The 25,795-nt window shown below is 44.9% G+C and overlaps 1 protein-coding gene and 2 long non-coding RNA genes across 3 annotated transcripts in view; 2 read left to right on the top strand and 1 right to left on the bottom strand.

Moving 5' to 3' along the window:
• Nucleotides 1–2,950, top strand: part of LOC106146626 — a 4,223-nt gene extending 1,273 nt beyond the window's left edge. Inside the window, exon 2 of the long non-coding RNA XR_001231155.1 lies at nt 2,048–2,950. This is a non-coding gene — a long non-coding RNA (uncharacterized LOC106146626). The remainder of the gene's footprint in view (nt 1–2,047) is intronic.
• Ddx1 (DEAD (Asp-Glu-Ala-Asp) box helicase 1) overlaps nt 2,768–25,795 on the bottom strand; it is a 31,650-nt gene continuing 8,622 nt past the window's right edge. Inside the window, exons 7-26 of the mRNA XM_005404443.2 lie at nt 24,498–24,581; nt 24,206–24,289; nt 23,161–23,237; nt 22,603–22,675; nt 21,298–21,374; nt 21,080–21,194; nt 20,013–20,151; nt 18,352–18,412; nt 17,760–17,858; nt 16,023–16,112; nt 14,973–15,161; nt 14,306–14,357; nt 9,560–9,706; nt 6,568–6,659; nt 5,186–5,258; nt 5,002–5,074; nt 4,884–4,926; nt 3,945–4,040; nt 3,574–3,694; nt 2,768–3,039 (exon numbers count right to left, since the gene is read on the bottom strand). Of these exons, the coding sequence (XP_005404500.1) occupies nt 2,909–3,039; nt 3,574–3,694; nt 3,945–4,040; nt 4,884–4,926; nt 5,002–5,074; nt 5,186–5,258; nt 6,568–6,659; nt 9,560–9,706; nt 14,306–14,357; nt 14,973–15,161; nt 16,023–16,112; nt 17,760–17,858; nt 18,352–18,412; nt 20,013–20,151; nt 21,080–21,194; nt 21,298–21,374; nt 22,603–22,675; nt 23,161–23,237; nt 24,206–24,289; nt 24,498–24,581 (1,916 nt within the window). The 3' untranslated portion in view covers nt 2,768–2,908. The remainder of the gene's footprint in view (nt 3,040–3,573; nt 3,695–3,944; nt 4,041–4,883; nt 4,927–5,001; nt 5,075–5,185; nt 5,259–6,567; nt 6,660–9,559; nt 9,707–14,305; nt 14,358–14,972; nt 15,162–16,022; nt 16,113–17,759; nt 17,859–18,351; nt 18,413–20,012; nt 20,152–21,079; nt 21,195–21,297; nt 21,375–22,602; nt 22,676–23,160; nt 23,238–24,205; nt 24,290–24,497; nt 24,582–25,795) is intronic.
• Nucleotides 6,667–9,438, top strand: LOC106146627. The gene is made up of 2 exons (XR_001231156.1): nt 6,667–6,788; nt 6,889–9,438. It is a non-coding gene; the product is annotated as an uncharacterized LOC106146627 (long non-coding RNA).

The following is a 25,795-nucleotide window of genomic DNA, read 5'->3' as shown; positions in this document are numbered from 1 at the left end:
GTTGCGGAGCACCCGCCCCCGCGAACGACCCGGGCACCCTCATCCTGCTGGCCGTGCTGGGCCGCGGGGCGGGGCTGTGCCGCCCTCCGCTCGTGCGTCCGGGAGGCTCCAAGCAGGGCCACAGCGCGGTGAAACGGGCCTCCAGCTCTCGTTTCCGAGGGATCTCCACACGGGTCACCGTGGCCGCACGGCCCCGAGGGTGGAGGAGGTTGTCTCCCCCAGCGGGCCAGCGCTCGTTGCCGGCTCACTTCCTCACGAATCGCAGCGTCGTCGCGGTTGCGTCCCTGCCGGGCAGCAAGGCTGCACGTTTTTCCAGCAGCTACGTAGCGCCCCTTTAGGCGCAGTTCTGAGTTTGGCCACACGAGGGCGCCGATGTGCCGCGCCAGGGCCCCTTGTACCACGCGAAGGCGGTGGCTGCGTCTGGGGCTGAGAATCCAGCACTCCACGAGAGCGCGCACAGCGCACAGATAAGAGTGCGCATGCGCTAGGGCCGGGCCGCCCAGGGCTAGCTGCAGGGCCGGGCTGCAGCGGGCACAGCGGAGTGTGTGCATGTGCCAGCGCTGGGCCGCGGGGCGGTGCCACCGCTGGCGCGCGCTTACTGCTTTTCCAAGCGCGTTCTGTGTCAGAACAGCGTGCGGGGTGCGAGGTGCGGGATGAGCATGGAGCTGCAGCCCCGGCACCCCTGGAGTGTATCAGGGCCTCCGAGACGCTGCCTCCCCGCCTGCGGGCCTGAGAATGACAACCGGTCACCAGGCGGCTACACAAATGCAGAGGTCATGCAACTGCGCAGAGCTCGGCGCACGCACGGCACCCACAGTTCTTGAACTGGTGACTGAGTCTGCTGTGTGTGAGCTGTGTGTCCGGTACCCACGCGATTTCTTCGTTGTCACGACTGTGTAACTATGGTTGTGCAATAAGCCACTGTACCCAGGCGTGGTGGCGCATGCCTGTCATCCCAGCACCCTGGGAGGCTGAACCAGGAGGATCCACAACTTTGGGCCCAGCCTGGGCAACTCTGTGATTTAGCTGAAAATAAAAAAAAGGGGGCGGGGGAGACCCTTTTACCAAAGCACCAAAACAACTCCCTAGCCCACAAGATCAGAAGGCTGCGTGCTCCTGTCCTTGACAACAAAAGGGCGGATGTGGTGGGAGCCTCTTCAGGGTCTCTGAGGACCTGGGCTCTCACTGTCGGCACCCTGGTGTAAGGTGAGTAGATATCACATCTGAGATTGGCCACCCAGCAACCCTGACCTGCAGTCTTGAAGACAGAGCAGAAAGGCACCTTTTCCCGGACTACCAGCAGGCGGGGTGCCTTGACTGACAGCTGCTCTGGACGCCCTCAGCGGCTCCAGGCAGATACCTGCCCGGCCCTCAAAGGGTTTGAATTTGTTCCATTTTAAGCCAATTAGAGGTTTTGAATTTGCGCCAATCGGCAGTCTTGAGTTAAAGTCCTGCGACCTGTCCTGGGGCCGGCAAGGTGCTGTGAGTGAATCCGTGGTTCTCGCCCTGGGCGGGGTGGGCCGTGAACACTGGGAACTGTTAGTCCTGAAGGCTGTATAGACCGAGGGACCTGCAGCTGGGTCAGTGGGTTGACACAAAAGGGGGGCTCCACGGCATCGGGTGCAGATGGCTTAGGCGTCTCTCTCAGCACCGCAGCCAGCACGGACGCTACCTCCGCAACTCTCACCTGTTCTGAAAACGTCATTGCCAAGCGGCTGGAGGTCCACCACAAATTATAGCAACCTATGCACTTCTCTTCTTAGGTGCTGGGGCGTGAATGACCGGTTTGCACTGAGCTACAGCCTCAGCTCTTTTGTTTTTCTTTTGAGACAGGGTCTTGCTAAGTTGCCCAGGCTGAGTTTGAACTCAAGATCCTCCTGCTTCAGCCTCCGAGAGTACAGGTGTGTGACACCACACCAGCTTAGCCTGTGCTCTGTGAAACCCTTCCAGCAAGAATAACTTTCAAAAAAGACTACCTTATAAACTAAGAGTCAAAAGGAACAAAGGAACAATACTTAAATTTTCCTCTTTCCCTGTGGTGTTTCAGGCAAGACACAACCTTTAGAAGTGGATTCTGAAGAACTGACAACTCTGGTTTTAGAGTGGGAAGGGTCACAGATTCATCTTCTTACCTTGGCTGCCTGGTGTCTGGAGAGGCAGAGACCCTTTGGATACCTCCGCACTGCCTCCCACACTCGCCGCCGGGCCCCAGACCTGAACACGCTGCCTCGGACTGCCCGGGCCTCCACACACCGCCCTCCCACCCTGGGGGCCTGACTCCCTGACAGCACTGCTTCAGCCCTCACTGATCCGCACAGCCGCAGCCCTCTGAAGGCCCGCTCCCGTAGGGACGTGCGCTAGAGTTCCCAGGGGACCTTCCGCAGACAGTACTTCATGCGCGGAGCACTTTTAGAATGGAACAGCGGAAATGGTGCTTTACACGGGGAGCACTACTCTGCTGTGAGGACAAACTGGAGTCGTCTGCAGGAACAGGGGTGCAAGTTGAGAGCAGAATGTGAAGTGAAATAAACCAGACACTTACACACTGCACGGGTTCTCTGGCACGGGAGACTCCAAGTACACACAGGGCAAAACAGAACAGGAAGTAGGAGACACATCTTGTGCAAATGGAAAGGGACCAAGAGCAGGAGGACGGGGTGGTGGGGGGGGGTGGTAACAAGAACTAGGATGTGTGATGCTCACACGCCAACTTGAAAAGAAGGAAAGTACGTAACCGCAACTCTGAAATGAGACACGGCCACGAAAATGCACGCCACGGGTTTATTTTCCTGGGCTTCGACTGCTGAAGAAGCCCACACCCGGGGGGTCCTGACCTGCAAGGCTGCGCTCCCGGCTTGGCACACATGCAGAGCGCTGCGGCAGGCGCGGGTCAGTGCAGCCCGCCCCCTCAGAAGGTCCTGAAGAGCTGGTTGGGAAGGTAGCCCAGATGCAGGAAGGACGTCTGGGCCTCCTTCTCCAGGGCAGCCAGCTCCTGGACAGTAGGGGCCAGGACGTCCACATGGCCTTTGTAGTTGCCACCTGCATCACACACAAAGCACAAGGGCATGCCTGACATGCTTGCAGGTGACACTTGGGCTGGTCCTGTGACTGCGACACTGCTTCCCCGTAAGAGCATGCCGTGAGGCATGCCAGCCCCAGCATGCCCATCAGTCGTTTCAGCGTGAATGAAGGTGAGGCCTCACCGACACCCCCATCCCACCACCTCTCCACCTGCAAACTAGAAGCTTATCCTGAATCAGAAAGGATCAAAGGCAAGTGTGTGAAGAGCATCCCAGGCACTGGGAACGTAAACCAGGCCATCACAGTTACATTACAGGCTGCTGACACTGTACTGCTACTGCCCCATAATTCCACACAAAGCTCAAGTACCTGGGTGACATTCACACTTGATGTGAGATAGTTAAGCTTCTCTCCCTCACCCACTGGGACCACACACGCTGCAGACAGTACAGGCAGTGCTCCGTGACAGACTAAGGACAGACTGAGACACAACGCGCACACACTCCTTCATAAACCCAAGCCTGCACGGACGCCAGACTGGAAAACACTTACCCCCAGCGGCCCTTTTCTGACCATAGGTAACTTTCCCATCAAATTCATCCACTGGAACCTTTATGTCTGGCTCCACCTGAGAAATGGTGCAGTTCAGGTGCTCTTCTATCTCAGAGAGCAACTAAAACGGCAGAAAGTAAAATATTCTCAAACAAAAGTTTCACTTGGACAAAGATGCAGTTTAACAGCATTAAATAAAGCCATGAGCCCTAGAAGGCTGGGTGTACAAGTCAGGTTGCCTAAGCTGCCATTACCAACCACAGCTGACCTAACCGAAACTTCTCTTCCCATCCCAGACGGCGGACAGCGGTCCAAGTCTAGCTCTCCCACCGTGAGACAAGCACATCCTCGGGCCACAGCGCCAAGCTCACCTGCATTTCGTTGTACCAGATGGTGCAGCCGCCATCCTCCTTGAGCCTGGTGTTGTAGCAGCCCTTCCCGCGACTGCTGCACACGTGGTACCAGACCTGCAGCAAGCAGACAGATGCCCAGGACAGGTAAGGAGGGCAGCACACTCAAGATCTACTCTGAATTTCTTCTGTGAACATTTCACTCCTTAAGGCACTGGGAGAACAGATTATATACTCCAATTATTGCTGCTGTGAAGTATTCACTACATGGATCTGCTCAGCTTCCGGAGAGTAATCAAAGATTTTCCTAAAATAGATGTCAGCTACAGAAAGGAATTATCAGATAAAGCTAGGACGTAAAAGTTAGAGAATGCTATCCCAAGACCAGTATCAAAAGTCAAGCAGGAATGTCTGCAAACAAGGCAAAATGTACAACTGGCAAATTTGGGAAAGAGGTACTCGGTGATACTTTTCTGTTAAGTCTGCAATTATATTAAAGTACGTCACCCCCAGCAGCCTTCTATAGCACCATGCCAGAGTACTTAAATGTTTTTTCATGAAAATAATTACATTAAGGCTATTAGGGAAAACCACGGAGTGCAGTTTTCTTTTCTAAACCTCATCCTATTATTTTTCTACTCAATGCGTATAGAGAAAAGATGTCATACAGAGTTCATTTTTATTCCATTGTAACTGAATCCAATTTAAATGGAAAAAAGTCTTTTACTTCCAACGTCTACAATCACAAGCCACACAATGGTTAAAACAGAACAGCAGAATGGCTGGACGTGGTGGTACACGCCTGTAATCCCAGTACTCGGGAGGGTGAGGCCGGAGGCTCTTTGTGAGTTCAAGACCAGTCTGGACTACAAAGTGAGCTCAAGGCCAGCCGGAACTGTATAGCGAGACCCTGTCTCAAAAAGACACACACACACAAAAAAAGAACAGCAGAAAGATTACCTTTTCTTTTTCTGTCGCCACCAGGGAAATGGCCAGGCCCATCCTGGAAGGGTTAGAAGTCCTAATTAGACTCTACTCCTGAATCAGAAGCTTGAAGGGGAAGGGGGTGACAGGGTACCTTTCTGCTCTTCCCACACGGCCGATGCGGTGGACATAGTTTTGTTTCTCATCAGGCAGGGTCACATTTATAACTGAAATTAAAAGCAATGTCACCAAGTGGCATTAGTTTCTAAATTTTTAGGATATATGAGGTAGCTTTACTTAGACTGTATAGAATTTAAACTGCAGATAAAAGTTTTTACCATAAGGAACACCGTGGATATCAATCCCTCTAGCAGCTACATCTGTGCAGATCAGGAATCTTACATCTCCTTTCTAAAGAGGACAAAGAAAATGCAACTTGTTAGGAAGTCCACTAAAAAATGGAAGCAGTATTTACCCTTCCACTATGTCACACCTCCAAAAATAAACATTACCGCCAGACAAGAAGTTCAGAGACTCATAGTTTACTGACCGAGTTTTGAGATTTTTACACTGATATGCATCATGACGCTAAAGGTGAATAAATCAATGATTGGGTAAGTCTTGTTTTTCTCTTACTGACATTAAAGATATTAACCCACTGCTTAAACTGGGCTTTATCTTTAGACATCCTCACTCTTTAGAAATATCTTTGGAACTTCAAGAGAAAGACAAAAAAGAACAAAATGTTTACACACAAGCATTGTCTTTCATATTAAAATAAATCTGGCTAGGCATGGTGGTGCACACCTGTATTGCCAGCACTCAGGAGGCAGAGACAGGAGGATTCAAAGAGTTCAAGGCCAGCCTGGACTACACAGGGAGATCCTGTCTCAAAAAAAAAAAAAAATCTGGAATGTAGTTCTTTGAGGTTACAGTTCAGGTGGCCACAGTCAAAATCTTACAGAGGAGGGGATAAGGAAATACAGGCGAGGCTTGGGGGTCATCTGCCCTGCAAAGTAAGAGACTGGAGGAGGGAGAGGGCACAGTCGCCAGAGGAGAGGAACTGTCCCGAACATGGGCTGGCCACAGCGCAAGGGAGGGCGCGCGTGTGGGAGGAGTCAGCGCCCCTCAGTCCCCAGCGGCTCCCGCCTTTCCTCGCCAGGCCAAGAGCCCAACGACCCGTGCAGAGCTTCAAGCAAAGCCTGGCAAGGTCTGCCAGGAACAATACCAAAACAAAGCGTATTTGAGTCTACAACTCCATAGTCTACGGCTCACACTGAGACCAGTTGTGATAAATCACACATACCAGCTTAAATGCTCTCCTAGATGAGAAGCCCAAAGTAAAAATAGCAAAATAAAGGATAGATAGTAGGAAAAATACCTGTCTTCAACCAGTCTTACATATTCTCTATTGATATTATTACAGACTTTTACAAACACGGCTTATCTATCCAATGACACTTCTAGAACTCCCTACCAAAAATTTTTAAACTTTCGTGAAAATTCTTCACAGTGTTATGCTGAGAGCACACGAAATCCAGCATTTGCGGGTCAAAGACCCCCCCCCCCCCGCCGGCCCCACGACAAAGACACACCAGTCACAGTAGGAATATTCTGGAATTTTAGGTCAAGAATCGCCTCAAGAGGATTAACTGCCACGAAGACGAGAACCAACTCCCCTCTTAGGTACGAAGAAGTGTAGACAACTGAACACGGGTACCTTGAACCTTTCCAAGTTCTGCTTTCTCTCATGAGGCTTCCTGTCGCCGTGAAGACAAACACATGAGAACTGGTGTCCTTTCTTATCAGGGCCTGGTGAGAAACACACTGAATGTTTGACCTTGGAAAACAATGCCTGAGACTGTCACAAAGCCAGCAAAACTCAGGCTTTCACCTGCCATGTAATGCAATGAGAACTTATCCCCCAACTTGCCATCAACCGTGAGTAACACCATTTCTGTCACAGGGGAAGTGCCATTAAAATAAATTCTGGGGCGCTTTAAAGCTGCCGTGCTTTGAAGTTCCTCCTCCCAATCTGCAGGAAACGGACGCGCAGATCGCCAGCTGAAATGCACTGCACACACCAGGAAGCTTGCTGCTTTGTGTAACACGAAGAACAAAAGTGATCACTCTGGGAAGAACCACACCAGGTTAGGGAGTTGTCACTTTTCTAAAGGGCAGGGTCGCTGGGCCTGCCTTCCTTCGGGGGTCCACAGTGACGCGGTGCTCCGGGTTTTTGGCCATAGCAGACCAGAAGGGTGCTAAGGCGCTATTTAGAGGCCAGTGCGGCACAGCCACCCTTAAACAGGAAGCTCTGCATGCAGCTACGCAAGAACACCGAGAATCAGGCCACCAGAACCCAAAGCACCACCAGGAGGCAGCCTAGAACAGTTCCATGGTGTAACTGTTCTCTGCCGTGAGGCTTCATGACACATGCCCCATGAAACATTTTTAAAGGTGTTGATTCAAATAACGCAAAAACCAGTTAAGTAGAGGTGAAATAACAATGGGCCAGATCGCTTCTCGGCCTTTTGGCTAAGATCAAGTGTAACAATGGGCCAGAATTCCCAGTGGTACACAGCTGGGCTCCCACTGCATCCTGAACTCCTACTTATCACGGACAACTCCATTCAACACTTGACCACAAGAGATCATTACAAAACCATCTCTGTAACTCGAACAACCAAGAAATCTGTTTGTATCGCTTGGGAAAAAGTTAGTGAATTGCTCACTGTAATGAATGGCAAAAGAAGGTCCCTCTGTGATCATTAGTCACAACCTTTACATCGTTGTTCAACCTTTACACTGTCCGCTCTGTACCCTTTGAGCCTTTAGTTTCCTTGGTGTACATCCATGAACAGAGAGGAGCGTGTTAATCTGCCCCTCCATGCGAACAGGCCTCAGCTGCTACCTTGTGCATGTGTGAATTTTTAGTGCAAGTATCTGTCAACACTTACGTTTTCCAACACAGAACCGTAAAGTGAAAGGCTGTGTGTCTTCCCCTGGATTTCAGCACTAAGTCCTCACTGTACTTGTACCCCACAGCTGACCAGCCTGCCACCCTCCTATGCCTTGTCTTTGTGTTTTTGGTTTGCATGTAAGTGATGCACATCAGCATACAGCTCAGTAGCTGAGTTTAGTATCTGCTTGGCTCTTCTTCTGGAGCAAAGGTTGCGTACACGGAACATACACATTTGAGTCCATGTTGGCTGAGCGCTGACATAGTCCCACTGAGATGCAGACCACCAGTATCACCCACAAAGGACACACACAACCTTTCCATCACTCTCTCCTCCCACCCTCCTGGGGACAACCATGTTCTACTGTTCTTCCACCATGGAATAATGAGACTTCCATCCGGGCTAATTAACATGACCATTCCAGAAACTCCCAGAATCAGAGCCACACAGTTCTTCTGCTCACAGTGTTTCTGAGGTCACCCATGGTAGCTGTGTCCCTTCCTGTCCACTGCTGAAGAGAATCCCACAGTGAATTTCACATTTGGCTTTGTCATTCTCTGAGCATTTCACATGTTCGCAGTGACTGTATTACTGCCCGGAACAATAAAGTTGCTGTATGTTCTTGCACACAGCTTTTGTTAGTATGTGTTTTCATTTACTTATCTTTAGCAAGTAAGAGTTGAATTGCTAGGCCGTAAGATAGTGATGCCTAATTTTGTAACAGACCTTAAGACCAAAATGGTTATATCATTTAGTATCCTGCTAATGCTACAGGAATATTCCAGTTGCCCCATATCCTTGCCAAAGTCTGGTCATGTATTTTTAGTTTAGTAGGTACAGTGGCATCAAATTTTTATTCCACATTTTCAGAACTGATTAAACATGTTCCATGTTGACTCACATACTGAATGTTGTAAGGTGCACACAATTGGTCATTACATCTTCACTGAAGACTATTTTATTACACTAATAACCCTTTGAGTAGTAATTTTGTCTTACCATTTACTGCATCTCTTATTGATACAGCCAGACCAGCTACTTTTCATTAGTACTGTGCCGTATTAACTATTTTATTCCCTTTCCTTTCACTCTTTCCCTGTCCTCAGGTTTTAAGAATGTTCCTTGCAGACATCACACAGGTAAGTGTCACCCGGCACAACACACTCCGCCTTCCAGCAGACGACTCTGGTCCACTGAAACAGTGTTTACTCACACATTTGGAAGTTTCCCACAACTGGTCTTACTCTGTAATTCCTAACCATCCTTTTGCTATTTTCCCTCATCTTTTCTCGGCCTTCTTTGATTAGGGCTTTTCCCCTCTGTGTCACTGTCCTTATTCACTAGTTTAGAGAACACAGGTTCTATTAGGTTACTGATTACATTTTACAATTTAGTATTAAAGACCTTACATGTCTCGCAAATGACGTGAGGCCTCAGCACACTGCAGTCCAGACTGGTCTTTCTAGAAAGTTCACTGCTTTTCCTAAGCCTGATCTAACGGAAAAGACTGGGTAAACACAGATGTTGACAACGTGCCATCGCTGCTAGCACTCCCAGGCACGCATGCTACGTGCACCACTACAGGAGCATTTAGTTTTGGTTTTTGGCTTTTGGTTTTTCTCCGGTACCGGGAACCGAACTCACGACCTTGTGCTTGCCAGGCAGGCGCTTTTGCCGCTGAGCTAAATCCCCAGCCCCCTACAGGAGCATTTAGGAAAGGAACCCAATGTATGTCAAGCGAGGAAACACTACCTCCTCCTTGCTGCATAAAGTACTGCTCCAAGTTATCACAGTCGATCTTGGTTCTGCAGAAGATGATCGCTTGGTCCATCTTGTGTTCCTTGATGGCCCGGACGGTATACTCCCCCTTCAGGACTTTGATAGCTTCAGACCACATCTCTGCAATACCGGCAACACATCAGCAACATCAACAACAACATCCACAGAACCTCCACCTGAACTTGCTACAAATAGAGTCCGTCACAGATGTACTGCTTAACTCTCTAAAATATTCTGCTCTGTGAGAAACAAAATGTAAGAGAAGGTGAAGTGCTGGGTAAGCCCATCCATTTATTTCTGTCATTTCTTATGCTACTTTGTGGGATACACAAACACAACCATGCCTCTTAAAAGGAAATGCACACAGACACACACACCCATTCACAGAAACACATTATGGAGAGCTAGTTACAACCTTCCTAGCATTAACTTCCCTGAGGGGTTACTATGTTGATTATTTTAACCCTCCTTAAAAATAATCTACTTTCTGACTCAATTTGAACACCAGGAAATCTACAATGTAGTCTACAGATTAAAAAGCTTAACCCGGGGGTGGGGGGGTGTCTGGGGATTTAGCTCAGTGGCACAGCGCCTGCCTGGCAAGCGCAAGGTTGTGAGTTCAATTCTTGGTACCGGCAGAAAAACAAAAAAACTAAACAAAACAAAAAAGCTTAACAGGGAACCTGACCAGTAACTTCCTAGTCACTGTGCTCCTCCTCCCTCTCCACACGAGGCTGTGCTGCAGCTGCTACTCCACAGCTCCCTAATTCCACCCTACCTTTTTCTCTAAGGTCTCCCTGGGCCTCTCTGATTGTAGCATAAGCTAAGCAAAAGTTTTTACAAGTAAAACACAGGAAGCAATCAAAAATAGAATGTTAGAAAACGTACTCCCAACAGTGAACCGCAGATTTTACTTTTCTCCAACAGGATGTGTGACTTGTACATGTACCATGTAAACTTAGACATGAAACAGTTCAAGGGAACGCTCTTTGGAGTTCAGAGATGCACTTTCTAGACACAAGTCCCCCACACATCAGCAAGTTCAACCAAGAAGCAAATGCATACTGACCCTGCCCGGAGTCCACATGCGACACCTGACACCCTGTGAAGCCAACAGGCTCAAGAACCGTGCTTTTAGTTTCAGCGCCGTCCTTGCATCCCCCGTATTTTTACCAAGTTTTCCAACACTTTGTGCATGAAACAAGCAGCCTCAGCTCTGTACAGAAGGGTCTGCACTAACTTAATGTTAGGCTTTTTTTACAAACTGATAAAAATCTAGTGGATGATGCTTCGCTGTAGGAACAGAAGACAGTTCTAGCGGTAGATCGCAGGATGGCTGTACAATGTAAATTTACTTAAGAGCACAAAGACAGATACCAAGAAGTTAAAATGGTAAAGCTTATATTACGCATATTTTACCACTAAAAAAACCATCAGTAAACAAAACCACATTGGGGCTGGGGATTTAGCTCAGCGGCACAGCACCTGCCTGGCAAGCGCAAGGTCGTGGGTTCAATTCCCGGTACCGGAAAAACAAAGCAAACCAAACCAAAACAAAACCACATCACTGCTGTATTTCTCAATTGTTGTAATTAAAGGCACTGCTATTTACTGTTATAACTGGACCTTTCTTCTGCAGTCTCAGGGTCAATAAAAACATCGAGCAAACAAAATGCAGCAAATCATTAAGGAGATTATACACCATTACCAAGTGGGATTCATCCCAGGGATACAGGGATGGTAAATCAATAAATGTAATACACCATATCAACAGAGCCAAAGAGAAAAACCACATGATCATCTCAACAGATGCAGAAAAGACTTTTGACAAAGGCCAACACTCGGGGTTGGGGATTTAGCTCAGCGGCACAGTGCCTGCCTGGCAAGCGCAAGGTTATGAGTTCAATTCCTGGTACAGGAAAAAAACCAAAAAAACCAAAGAAACAAAGTCCAACACTCATTCATGATAAAAACCCTATAGAAAATCAAAATAGTCTTTATCTCAATCCAATAAAAGCCATCTATGACAAACCAACAGTCAACATCATACTAAATGGACAAAAACCGAAAACTTTCACTCTAAAATCAGGAATAAGAAAAAATAAATAAATAAATAAAATCAGGAATAAGACAAGGATGCTCACTGTCACCACTCCTTTTCTTTTTTTTTTCTTTTTGTCTTTTTGAGACAGGCTCTCACTATGCAATTCAGGCTGACCTTGAGCTCACTTGGTAGCCCAGGCTGGCCTTGAATTCGCAAAAATCCTGCTGCTTCAGCCTCCCAAGTGCCGGGATTATAGGCATGCGCTACCCTGCCCAGCCACCTTCTGGAAACATCAGCCAGAGTAATTAGAAAAGAGAGAGAAATAAAAGGAATAAAAACAGGAAAGAAAGAAGTTAAATTATCATTATTTGCAGATGACACAATACTCTACATAGAAGAGTCCAAAAACTCCAGGAAAAGACTCCTAGAATAACCAAACTCAGGAGCACAGCTAAATACAAAGTCAGCACTCAAAAATCAAAAGCATTCCTGTACACAAACAACAAACTCACAGACAGAAATCAGAGAAACCACACCCTTCACAATAGCATCCAAAAAAATGAAATACTTAGGAACCAATGTAACAAAGGAAGTAAAAGATCTTTACTTTGAAAATTACAATACTCTGAAAAAAAGAGATTGAGTAGGATTTCAGAAAATGGAAAGATATCCTTGTTCATAGTAGGAAGAACCAACATTGTAAAAATGGTCATACTCCCAAAGCTGTTATACAAATTTAATGCAATCCTGATCAAAATACCACTAGCATACCTCACAGAGCTAGACAAAACATTCCTAAAATTTATCTGGAACCAGAAGAGACCTAAAATAGCAAAGGCAATCCTGGGCAACAAAGACAAGGCAGGAGGCATCACAATCCCTGACTTGAAATTATATTACAAAGCTATAGTGATAAAATCAGCATGGTAGTGGCAAAAAAATAGACCTGAGGATCAATGGAACAGATTACAAGATGCAGACACACTACAAACACACTGAGCTATCTTATCTTTGACAAAGGGGCCAAACATGTTCACTGGAAGAAAGCCTCTTGAATAAATGGTGCTGGTAAAACTGGCTATCCACATGCCAAAAACTAAAACTAGACCCATGTCTATCACTATGCACTAAGCTAAAGTCAAAATAGATCAAAGATCTAAATATTAAAACAGAAACACTTGATCCATGAGAATGTAGAGAGAAATCTTGAAGACATAGGGGTAGGCAGAGAGGTCATGAACAAAAGCAAACTGCAAGGGAAATACCTCAAGGAATCAACAACTGGTATCTCATCTCATTAAAAAGTTTTTGTACATCAAAATAAATCACCAACAAAGTGAAAAGAAAACCCACAAATTGGGAAAAAGTTTTAGCCAACTGTCCCTCAGACAAAGGACGTCTATCTAGAACATTCAAAGAATTAAAAAAACCTCAAAGCCCCAAAATCTAAAGACCCAATCCAAAAATGGCATCTGAGATGAATACACACTTCTCAGATGAAGAAATACAAATGGCAAATAAAAGTATGAAAAAATGTTCAACATCATCAGTCATTGAGAAATGCAAATTAAAGCAATGAGATTCCATCTCACCCCAGAAGGGATGGCTATTATCAAGAAATCAACCAATAACAAATGCTGGAAGAGCTGCTGGGTAAAAGGGACCTTTCTCCACTGTTGGTGGGAATGTAGACTGGTATAACCACTGTGTAAATCAGTGCGGAGACTCCTCAACAAACTAGGATTAGAGGGCCCATTTGACCGAGTTATTCCCCTTCCGGGTATTTTCCCAGAAAAATTAAAAACACCATAGCACAGCGATATAGGAGCACCCATGTTTATAGCAGCAGTTTGTCACAGCTAAATCTTGAAATCAACCCAAATGTCCATCCACTGAAGAATGGATAAAAAAGATTGGTATTTTCATACAATGGAGTATTACTCAGCTATAAAGAAAGATAAATTCAAGGCTTTTATAGGTAAGTGGAAGCAACTGGAGACCATACTCGTAAGTGAAATAAATCAGACTCACATGTGTAAACATCATATTGTCTCCCTAGTATAAGAAACTAAAAGAGTAAATAAGATGTAAAAAGTACAACAAACATTGTGAAAGGGAAACAAACTGCTCAAAAAGGAAAGAAGTGGGATGAGCAAAAGGAGAAAAACAGAAAAAATTATATATATATGTTATATACATATAAGATAGCTAAGATGTTATTTGATCAATCTTACATGCCTATATCTGGTAATCTGAGCAACTACTTTGAAGATAACAATATGCAATATAGTAACCATTATTAATTTCCTATCATCTTATTTTCAAATTCTCCAGCATTTTTATTGTTTTTTTTTTAAGGTCTTTAAAAGAAAAAAAATCTGCCTCCCAAGAAATGTGCTGGTGTTCTAACCCATAAGCATCCCATAATCCAAGACAGTTGTGATACAGAGGCCAGGAGACTGCTGTCTAGGTTCAGGAATTAATATTCCTATGCACAGAGTGCTATCAGCATTTTCTCCACTTCTTTGTGTTGCTCTCTTTTCAAATTTCCTATTCTAGTTTGGCAGGTCCCTTCTTGTCCTTCGTGAGAACCAACAGAGCATACATTCAACCCAGCAAAATGGTTCATTGCCAAAGCTCCCAGCCTTCTCGCTGGTCACTGGCTCGTGGCTCACCTGCACTGTTGGCCCCAGGTCTTGTGTTATCTTTTGCATGGACATCATCGGTCTAGCACAAGCATGGGAGAAAAACAGGAAGGGAATGTTAAAGAACAATTCAGAATGAGTTACTTTCTAAAGCAAGAATGGTATTTGTTTTTAGACTGCCTTTTAGACACACATCTTTATACTCTGTAGACAAAACCATTCTTTAGATTCAGAAAAAATCCTTAACTAGCTCTACGGCAACCAATTTTAAAGGTAACATTATAAATGCAAATGTGGCTTTAGAACATTGTATATTTATAATAATTATTTTCTTATTCTATAAAACTAAGCATAGTCACAGTGGTTAAATGACAGCTGGCCACATGAAATGGATTTGTAGGACATCAAGGCATACCAGGGGTCCTACTAAAACATCACCAAAAATAGAAACCATTGCATCCAAAAGCAGATACACATAACCTTAATCATTTGTAAGAATTATGCGAAGCAGCTTAGGACAAAATTTTATTGAGAAAAAACTGTAAGGCGGAGTCTGGCTTGCGTTCAGTGCCCTTTCGAAGCCCTGGCGTGTGCAGTCACACTGTGCACTTCCTTCCACAGTGCCTGGTGCTGTAAGCCCACAAGCCCAGCCCGTCATGCCAAGCTGCCCATGCCAGGGCTCTGTGACAAGACTCACCCGGATGTGGTTCTTCCCCAGCCGCTCCCAGAGTCTGTCAGTCTTGGGGTTCACGGGGACAACCACATGGTGCACAGTGTCTGGAACAGAATCTTCTCCTTTTAAATCCACCCAGGTGGGAAAATGCATTATCTTCTCAGACAGCTTTTTCACGTCAAATGAATGCAAGGTAGCAGAGCAAACGATCACCTGAGAACAGGAAACCCAAATTTGTAATGGGCACTGGTGCAGGGTCACAGCACAGCAGCCTAGGACAGAGACAGTGCCATTCCCGTAGCAGCTGCCCACATGCTCTGGCAGCCAACCTGAGACTCAGTCCCCACACTCCCTGAAACTCGCCATCATTTCCCCACATTTTACACCAGAGGTGGGGGCTGGGGATTTAGCTCAGTGGCATAGCACCTGCCTGGCAAGCGCAAGGTCATGAGTTCGATTCCTGGTACCAAAGAAAAACAAAAACAAATAAACATACAATAGAGCAGAAGGGTTTTAAAGACCAAAGACCCTAAATTACAGTACTTTAACCCTTCTTTCAAAGCCTCTCCCTCTCAAATGCTTCCTAAGGAAGAGGAATGCAAAAGACGAGAGCAGTATTTTAAGAAATAATTATATAGATGTAATTGTTTTTCAGTGTTTGAAGTTATTTTTCCTTCAAACAGGAAACAGTACTAACAATCCAGAATATAAACCCCAACCGCTCTGTTGGGAAGAACAACTTGAGAATTTTTATTAATAGCCAATGCTGAAGTAATTTTTTTCTCTTTCAATTCTAAAAGCAGCTTTTAAGAGTGCTATCTTGGGGCTGGGGATTTAGCTCACCGGCAAAGCGCCTGCCTGGCAAGCGCAAGATCATGAGTTCGGTTCCCGGTACCGGAGAAAAACCAAAAAAATAAAAAAATACAAAAGAGTGCTATCTTGTATGTATTAGTCTTGTAACAAAATGTTTTATACAGCTGTAAATCAGAAGATAATAAAAACAAAAAGCCTTGACTTTACATGAATATGTAACAACTATCTGTAAGTCTTCCAAGTTGTATTAGTCATTGGTACCTGGAGTCTTTTTCCATCAGAGGTAATCTGAGGAATCTGGCCATGCATCCGATTTATAAAATCAGAATAACCTTGAGAAAGAAGACCATCCTGCAGGAGAAACAAAAAAAAGTTTTTAATCAGTATTACTTTAAAACCTTTCTTAGGGCTGGGAATACAGCTTAGTAGCAGAACACTCGCCTAGTATGTACAAGACCCTAGGTTCAATCCCCAACACTGCAAAGAATAAAAAATAAAAAATAAATTTAAAAAGTAAAACCTTTATTTTCTAAATCAAATTTACGTGTAAGGGGCTGGGGATTTAGCTCAGCGGCACAGCACCTGCCTGGCAAGCGCAAGGTCATGAGTTTGATTTCTAGTACCAGGAAAAAAAAACAAAAAACAAAAAAACAAAAAAAAAAGAAATTAAAAAAAAAAAATGTGCAAGCACCGCATTGTTTCTCTAGTATAAAACCTCAAAGAGTTAATTTAAACTAGGAGATATGATAGACATTGTGAATTGATAGGAAAGCACTCAAAGGAAAAGGGTAACTGGAATATGGGAAAAGAGAAGGGAAAGAAGGAGAAAGTTTATATGTATGTATATGCAGGATAGTTAACATGGCTGTTCTACTGTCTTGTATTTCTTTGCTGAAAGAAACTGTCAATGAGTCCTTGGTTGATCAGCTTTGTATGTCTGTATCTGTTTTCATGAGAAACCACTTTGAAGATATCAATATGTAATACAACAAGCATTGTTAATTCCCTACCACTCTGTTTGTAACTCCATACTGTCTGTACTGTTCCTTTGCTATTTTGTAAAATGTTGTCTGTCTGTTAATATTTTCCTTTTATTTTTAAAATTAAAAAACAAAAAACAAATTTACGTGTAAGATAAGAAAACTAATCCACATATTTTAAAAGGATTATTTTTGGGGGGATATTTACAGACACGGTACAAATTCAACTTTTGAGCCCTTGTGATTAAAATATAAAAAGGTGCAATAAGCAATCCAAAACCATACTCTAGTATTCCAGGATTAACACAAGAGTTAATAGTATCTAACAAATGCCTTAAGATTAAGATTAATATGAAAATTAAAAAGCTTCAGTGCTAGGAAACTAGTTCAACCTATCTTGAAAATAATTTGGAAGCCAATCATAAAAGCCTCACACACACTCATGCCCTATCAGATAGATCCTCCAAATTTTCCAACTCTTTGACATAAAGAAATAATTTGTAGTATGTAAAAATAATTTATGTAGAAAGATAGCTATTTGAAGTAAAAACAAAACCTATCTACAAACCTAGTAATAAGAGCAGTTGAGAGTTGGGTGTGGTGGCGCATGCCTGTAATCCCAGCACTTGGGAGGCTGAGGGAGGAGGATGGTTGAGAGTTCGAGACCAGCCTGGGCCACAAAGTGAGCTCAAGGCCAGCCCGAACTGCATAGTGAGATCCTGTCTCAGAAAGATTAAAAAAAAAAAAGAGCAGCTGAGTAAGCTTCGGACAGATGTGAGTCTTCCTTAATGTTCCCAACCCACCCTTGGGTGAGTCCACAGAAGAGGAACGCACAGCGTAACAGGGCTACCTGTACTTGTGTTAGTACAAAGGTGGGTGGATGTAACTACTACGCTCCTATCCATGGGTATCTCCAGATGTGGGACCAACACTCAGTTACATTTTTCTTCATTTTACATTCTTTCTCTCAAAAAATAGAAGCCAACTTTGCTAAAAGCATGACTGTATTTCAACATACTGCTTCATCCAGGACCAGGAATCGAACTTGAGACAGGTTCAGCTTTCCCGTTGACACCAAGTCATCTAGCCTTCCAGGAGTTCCTACGACAATATCCACCTGAGAAACAGCAAAAGGACTTAATGCAGACTGCAGAGCTATCCCGGCAACCACTAGTTGTCTACCTAGAACATGCCCACTGAGGCAGTTACAGGCAGTGCTAAATGTATTAAAAAGGACTGGAGATAATGCCATAAATTACACTGTGTTTGGTTTAAATCAACAGGAGGATTTTAGCAACCTTCTGACAACCTTAACTGTTATTCCTAACATTTTTACCAAGCAAAACCTCAAATCAGTTTACAGGACTCAAATCTGAATTCCACCACTCCTGTCAGCTAGGATAGGAGTCCTATCCTATCCTATCTTTTTTAATTGTCTACTTTGTAAGATGGTGTGGTAATTCAGAGAAGACACAAAAGGACTTGTGCCTAGTGTGCCAAGCACCCAATAAATACAGTTATTATACATTTGATTATTCTTGGAAGAAAACAAACTATTTCCAAGCTACAATCCATAATGTTCCTTTTTAAGAACTGAAAGTACAACTTACCCCATTCTCCAAAACAGAGAGCTGGTCCCGTGCTGCAACACCTCCAATTATCAGAAGCTCCCTGAAATAAACACCACTTAATAACTAGAACATTAAAGTCTGTGTTCTGGTTTGGATCTAAATGTCCCCCAGTGTCTGCTGTGGGTGAAGGTGACAGATCTCGGACACTGTGCTCATCAGAGGACCCATCACGGATGAGTCTGTGGCTGAATGTGCTGTAGGAGGCGGGGCCTGGGTGGAGGTGGTCATGACCTGGAAGGGTGCACTTTTGTCCCCAGCTCCTCCCCTCTCTGTTTCCTGGCTGCCACGATGTGAGCGGCCCTCCGCTACCAGGCCCTTCCACCACTACGTTCCTGTGGTGGAGCAGCTGAGTGGCCTGAACCGTGAGCCATACACACCTCTCCTCCTTCGAGTCACAGGTGCTGGGCACTGTGTCCCAGCGATGTGGGAGTGACCAAGAAAGCCTGCTTTACACTGTGGGGTCACTACCCATTTCTTTTAGGGAGAAATTAAGGCTGAGTAAGTCACTGAGAAAGAATCCGCATGAAGCAAGCAGTGAGAAGGTTGGAAACAAAGCACCTCATTCCCAGTGGCCATGCGCAGCGCCTACATGTTGAGAAAGTGTGTGAGATGCAGAACAGAGAAAGCTAGTCCTCCTCCACAGCCTTCCAGGTCAGGCTAATTCAAGGTCCTCTAGGCCTGGTTTCCATCCACCTCTCAGACAGACATACTTGCACATGCATCACGTATCTCTGAAAGAACAGATGGAAGTCCATTTAGAAGGCCGTCTCCATGGACCATGCCTGAGACTTCAAGGAAGACATGGAAGAAGATTCACTTTTCTCAAAAGCACACTGATGTTCTTTCAATCTTTCTTATTTCAACAGATGGTGCTGAGACAAATAGATATGCACATGGAGAAGACTGAGCTCAACCCTGTCTTCACAACAGGCACAAAAACTACCTGCCAAGGACCCAAGACCTAAAGGTAGGTCCTAATGCTCACAGGAAACACTGGAGAAGACTCCAGAGCTCGGTTTAGGCAAAGCCTACCTGAGAAAGAGCACCAAAAACAGCAGCAGAAAGAAACAAACTGCACTTCTGGGAAATCAAGAATGTCCAAGGACAATCAGGAATGGGAGAAAATGGAAGTCACAGAATGAAGAAAATACCTGAGCTCTCCGTGAGTCTCTCACAGAAACAGAGCAGTGTGTGTAAGGAATAACATTAACACAAAATGGAAAAACCTAACTTTTAAAAACCTTATTCTTATTCCCATGCTGTTTAACTAAGACTCTTCATGTAAGAGACACAGGGAAAAAAAAAAAAAAAAACCACAATTTGACTTTGTTAAAATCACTCACCAAATAAAGCTTTCATTGTTTTTTATTGTTTTTTGCTTTTTTGAGAAAGGGTCTTGCTATGTGGGTCAGGCTGACTTTGAGCTCACTATGTAGCCCAGACTGTCCTTGACCTCAAAATGATCTTCCCGCCTCAGCCTCCCGAGTGCTGGGATTACAGGTGTGCAGTATCTCACCTGGCACACAGAAACATCGCTCCTATCTACAGCAGTTAAGTAGATTTACACACTTACACGTGTGTATTTCATGACTGAATAGCCTCATTTTTCAAATGACATCTGAGCACAAAGGAAGATTTACCTTAATTTAGGATTATCAACGTATTTCTTAAACTGTTTGACATTATTCAAAGTTTGCTCAGCGAGCTCCCTGGAGGGTTCGACGATGAGAGCCTTCGGAGCATTGGGGAGAAACTTCGTTTGTGTCACCTGTGCATTACCTAGGGGAATAAAAACGACCAGATCACTTTCAGTCACACCTAAAAGTAACGGCATTTATAAAATGTGAAGACAAAGGTTCCAAGATTAAAGTGCATTTGTCAAAAAGTAAGGAGGTAGTCAAAAAAATTAAAAATTTGGCTGGGAGTTCAAGACCAGCCTCGACTACATAAGTGAGCTCAAGGCCAGCCTGAACTGCATAGTGAGACTGTCTCAAAAAGACAAGAAAATAAATAAATAAATAAAATAAAAATTCGTAAGAGGACATGAAATTACTTTTTTTTAATTTTTTGTCTTTTTGAGACAGGGTCTCACTATGCAGTCCAGGCTGGCCTTGAGCTCACTCTGTAGCCCAGGCTGGTCTTGTACTCGAAATGATCCTCCTGCCTCAGCCTCCCAAGTGCTAGGGTTACAGGTGTACAGCACCACACCCAGTTTTAAATTCCTTTAAATTAAATCTACCTGGAATAATGTAAGTGATCAGCATGTCTGCAAAAATGAGCATTTTGTTTCATGATAAACTAGCTAGGAAACACACTTCTTTAAATAACTAAATAGGAAATAGGATGGGTCAGACTGCCCACTCCTGCGTTGGACGGTTTGGATCTTAACCCATTTCTGTTTTGCTGCTCACTGCTCTGACCTCGGGCTGGTCACCCCAAGCCTTATTCTTGAGGCTCTCTGAACACATGACGGAAGAGGACTGCTGTCTGGGCTGTCACATTCTGTACGATCACCACATGACTGAGATGCCCCAAATGCCTACCCTGAAACAGAGCTATGAACTAGGCCGGGATCTGATGTCACCACTGTGTCACACAGAGCAGTGAGACTGTACAGCTGGGAGGAAGCTGTGATTCCTTGAAGAAGCCCTGCTCCCTGGGGTCTCCTCGGCACCGTTCCAGAGCCCCACACCCTCCCATGTGACACCTGTGTGCTGTGACTTGACGACGTAACTCTCCGGGGCCTTGCAAAGAGCAACAAATCCATCCTTGGGTGGAAACTTAAAGTCTTCTTCACCGAAGTTAAATTTCAGCTCAGCATTCTAACATTGCACAAAGAAGAAGATGCAAATTCTTGATCTTGTAGCGAACTGCCCAATCCAACCAAATGACCAAATGGCTTAGGATGCTGAGATTCAGAATTACCTTCAAAACACAGGCAGGAAAGAGGGCCTGGTTTTTCATGTGTGTGGGGATTTCAAAGGCCAGACCAAGGTCTTTCCCTAGTAAAAAGAAAACAGAGAAGCTGAGACAGTCAGGAAAGGCCATGTCACTGCCTTCCGCACTCAGAAGTCCCTCCAGAAGCCGAACGAAGCACGCTGCCCAGAGCCCACTGCTTCCCTTCTCCACTTTCCCCGACATGACCATCCAGTCCTCCTCCGCACACAACAGTCTCTGCCTCACAGCCACGAGCCCGTCCAGGCCCTCAAACACCCTCCCATGGCAGAACGCGCCAACTCCCTGCTGCCAGCCTCTGCTTTCCTTCTGTCCTCCCTCTCCTTTTCATGGCCAAACACCCTGGCTCCCATTTCCGTCTGCACTACAGCTACGTCCTTTCACCCCAGCTCTGCAGAGTGGACTCTGCTGGCCAACCCGCTGGTCACAGATCCTCTGCCCTGGCTCCATAAGCACTTTGTGCTCATCTTCCTGGACCAGAGCCTGGGCAGTGTGGACACCACCTCACCGCTGCCTCCTTCTGGAGACGCTTCCTCTTCCCACACCTCGCGGTCCCTCCTCCTGCTCCACTGCTGAATTCTTCCCGCTGCAGCACCCTCAGCTCATCGGCTCCGGTCTGTCCTTTCCCTACCACCTGTCCTTTCCCTGCCGTCATTTCCTGGTGTCTCAGCCAGGCTCCTCCCCAATCTGCCTGCAACACAGTAGCTTGGTGGCACCATCAAGCTACAGACAGAGGATGCCACACCTCTGTCCCAACCTCACTCAAAACCAAGGGCAAGGTTTGTGCTACTGAGTCATCAAGCTAACACTACCACCTGCTCCAGACGCTCTATGCTTAGGACACATGGGCCCCCGCAGTGCTACTCAGGCACCGCAGAGCCGCCTTCAGCCACTGTGCCCTCCAAGAGAACTCTTCTGGGAATGGCACCACCTTGCTGCAGTGCCGCCTCAGCAGATTTCTCCGGCGTCCTGAGGAAAATGCAGTTCCCCGACCGCTATCAGTACTTTATGTACTCCTTTGGACACTCACTAGCAGCTGCAATGTTGTTTCTGGGCCTGCCTCCCCACAAAAACACGAGCCTCGCACTTCACCCATGCACTTCCTGCTGTCTCCAGCATTCACCATGGCACCTGGCACAGAGCAAATGCTCTGTAAATATCTGTTCGAACCAAAGGCAGGATGGGCAGGACAGAGGACTGAAGAGGAGGATGAGGGATGAACAAGTCACAAACGGCAAGTACACCTTTGTGCCAGAAAACCCACAGAGCGCTTACCGTTTTTGGAGAACTTTACATGCCCCTTCTCAATATCCAGGTAACAGCCTATGGTATCATGCATCGTGAATTCCTAGAAACATGGAAAGAAAACAAAACCTTCCATGCAGTCAGGAGCTCTATCCAAACTACATGGCAGTGTTTCAGAAGAACTTCTCCAAGTGGTAATGTAGGTGTCAAAGTGCCTGTCAGGGCATGGTCAGGATCAGTACTGTGGCTTCAGACTCACCAGAACAACTGTATTCACAATCATCGTGATCAAAATGAAGAAACAAGAGGAACATTTCTATGAGCCAAAGCCAAAATCAGAACAGAGTAGAAATACAATGCAATATATTTTGGAGGGGCTAATAAATGGCACACAAAAAACTGCAACTACAACATATTTATATATCCAGTTTTATACTATTTCTTCACTGAAATCCAAATCTGAATTTTCTGGGGAAAATATACAGAAAATCCACTTGCCTATGCAAATCATTTCTACATCATCAGTGATTAAGTATGCAAGAAAAAAAATACTAACTCTATGCTTAAGACAGTAACATTAGAGCTTACCTCCCCATAATTATCAAACTGTTTATTGTGGGATTTCTTTCCTGTTCCACCAAAGCCAAATCCAAACTTGTCAGTACCTACATGTAAAAAGCAGTTTAGTTATTTGGTAAGAGTAAATGGAAAATTCAAAGTCCAGTGAAAGAAGCACTTTTATAGCTCCACGTTAAAAAAAAAAAACAAACAGAAAACTTCCCTCAAAGTTTGTAAACCCTGTGTATAACTGAAAGTAATTTTAGCTTATGGAAGCAATGCAATACTCGGATGTGATACTGCATCCCTCCCCGCTTTCACCATTAAGCAATTCAGACCTGAATTCACAAGAAAGCATCTATGCAGTACTGTGTGGTACACACTCATGTATACTAACTTTACTCTGTGTTATGTTTTAGATCTAATGTCTTCCAAAAGCCTCCTGTGTTCAGAGCTGGGGTTTTTGGAAGACGATGGGTCACAGAGCACTGTGCTCATCAGTGGATTCTTCCATGGATGAGTTCACGGCTGCCTGTGCTGTGGGAGGCCGGGTTGGAGGAGCTGCATCACGGGGGCCTTTGAAGGGCATATGCAACTCCCACTTCCGATGCTTCTCCTCCGGCTTCCTGGCTGCCACACAGGGAACAGCTTTCCTCCTCCAGGCCCTTCTGCCATCTTTCTGCCTTGGAGTTGGCTAACAATGGACTGAATCACCAAACTGTGAACCAAATTAAACCTGTTCTTTAAATTGTGAGTATCAGGTATTGTACCCCACCAACAGGAGAGCTAATATACCTGACTCCAATTGTATTCTTAACCTTAGCCCCCCAATTTCATAGAATTATATGTATTTTTTGTATCCTTTAAATCCTTCCCAGAACAGTGATGTACAGATAAATATTACTTTTATCTTCATAGAATGCAAACCTTTAATTGGTTAGTTCTATTGCTTTGTTTCCCAAAATAATAAAATGCTAACAATCCATAAACATAAACTAATCAATCCAGTGACTTTAGAAATACTCACCATTTCCCGGTACCGGAGAAAAACCAAAAAAAAAAAAGAAATACTCACCAAGGTCTAAGGAGGCCTGCATTGTAGACCACCCAACTCTGCAGAGCCCTTGGTCATGACAGGATACTTCATAGTAGTGTTTCCCTAGAAGAGTTAGATATGTCCAGATTCATGCAAGTCACACATACACATGATCCCTTCACCATACAATGACTTCCCCACTGCTTCTGAATTACCCCTTGCATGGACCACATGGAGACCTTTTGGCTCCTGGATTTAAAGCTATTTAAGGAAGGGACATGGATTGCTAAGGGGTAGAAAGTCTGCACCAGTACAGATACAGACCCAGTACCTTTCATCAGTCCTTTGGTAGCTCGGCATCCATGCCACTCCTTTACTTCTCTGCTTTGACAACAAACCCCATCAGACCCAATTGCTGGATTTGAGAAAGAACATACAAAACATGTCAGTGTGGGCCCCATAAACTACGCATTCTGAAATAAGCATCTCTCAGCGGGAGAGCACTTGCCCAGCATGCACAGGGACTTGGGTTCAACCCAGTTCCACAGATCAAATAACAGCAACATTATCAGTCTCATGAATAAGAGAATCTGTTCAATCTTCCAAACACTGACACTGGCTGATCTGGGGTGACAGTAGTATATTCCTGAAGGTTAACTGCCCTTATCAACCCCTGGATGTCCTCAACTCTTTGAGGGGTAGTTTCTGTACTGTCATCTGTTAGAGAATAAAATTTGACAGCAACAAGTCTCAGAAAGAACCAACACCACCCCAACCTGACTTGCACTAATGGAAGCTGCACTGCTGACACAAATGTGTTGTACCGATTCTCCAGAAGCCTTTAGAGAAATGGGTACTCAGGGAGGACAAGGCACACACTGATTCTACACTTAGGTTAGGGCTGGAGTGACCGCTACACTAGCCATAATTGGAACTGCCTGCCTTGTTCTCCAATCCAGAAATCCAAATGGAAAAGTAGGAAACGGTTTATAAATTAATTGCTGTTTTTTTAGAGCTCTAAAAGCAAAGGTTCTAGATTATATGGCATGGTCAATCACTCATGTATTTTTGTTTGTTTTTCTTCCGGTACCAGGAATCGAACACATGACCTTGTGCTTGCCAGGCAGGTGCTGTGCCACTGAGCTAAATCCCCAGCCCCAATCACTCAGATATTAAGTGCTTACTGGCTCTCAGCAAAAATTTTGCTCTTACTTGTACTAGAAACAAACTATAGTTTTCACCTGATTCTTGTTAGCAATTCATGTCAAGCACCTCATACAGAACTGACTAAAACTGCCTCATCACAAGCCAGGAGTAGTGGCACATGCCTGTAATACCAGCACTCGGAAGACTGAGGCAAGGAAGATCCTTCCAAGTTTGAGACCAGCCTGGGCTACAAAGTGAGCTCAAGGGCAACCTGATCTGCATAGTGAGACTCTGTCTCAAAAAGACAAAAAATAAAAAAAATTTTTAAAAAAACTACCTCATCATACATCTTCACTTTTCAAAGATTAAGTTATGCTACACACAAATACCCATGCTAAACAGATAATCTAAAATTCTCTCACATCGACAAATCCTCTAGTTTTTGTATTTAAAACTCTTTTTTTTTTTTTTTTTTTTTTTTTT

This window comes from Chinchilla lanigera, unplaced genomic scaffold (assembly GCF_000276665.1).
Source record: "Chinchilla lanigera isolate Chin_1 unplaced genomic scaffold, ChiLan1.0 scaffold00086, whole genome shotgun sequence".
NCBI lineage: Eukaryota > Metazoa > Chordata > Mammalia > Rodentia > Chinchillidae > Chinchilla > Chinchilla lanigera.
Note: the sequence above shows the minus strand (reverse complement) of the source record. Positions and strands in the feature narration are given on the sequence as shown.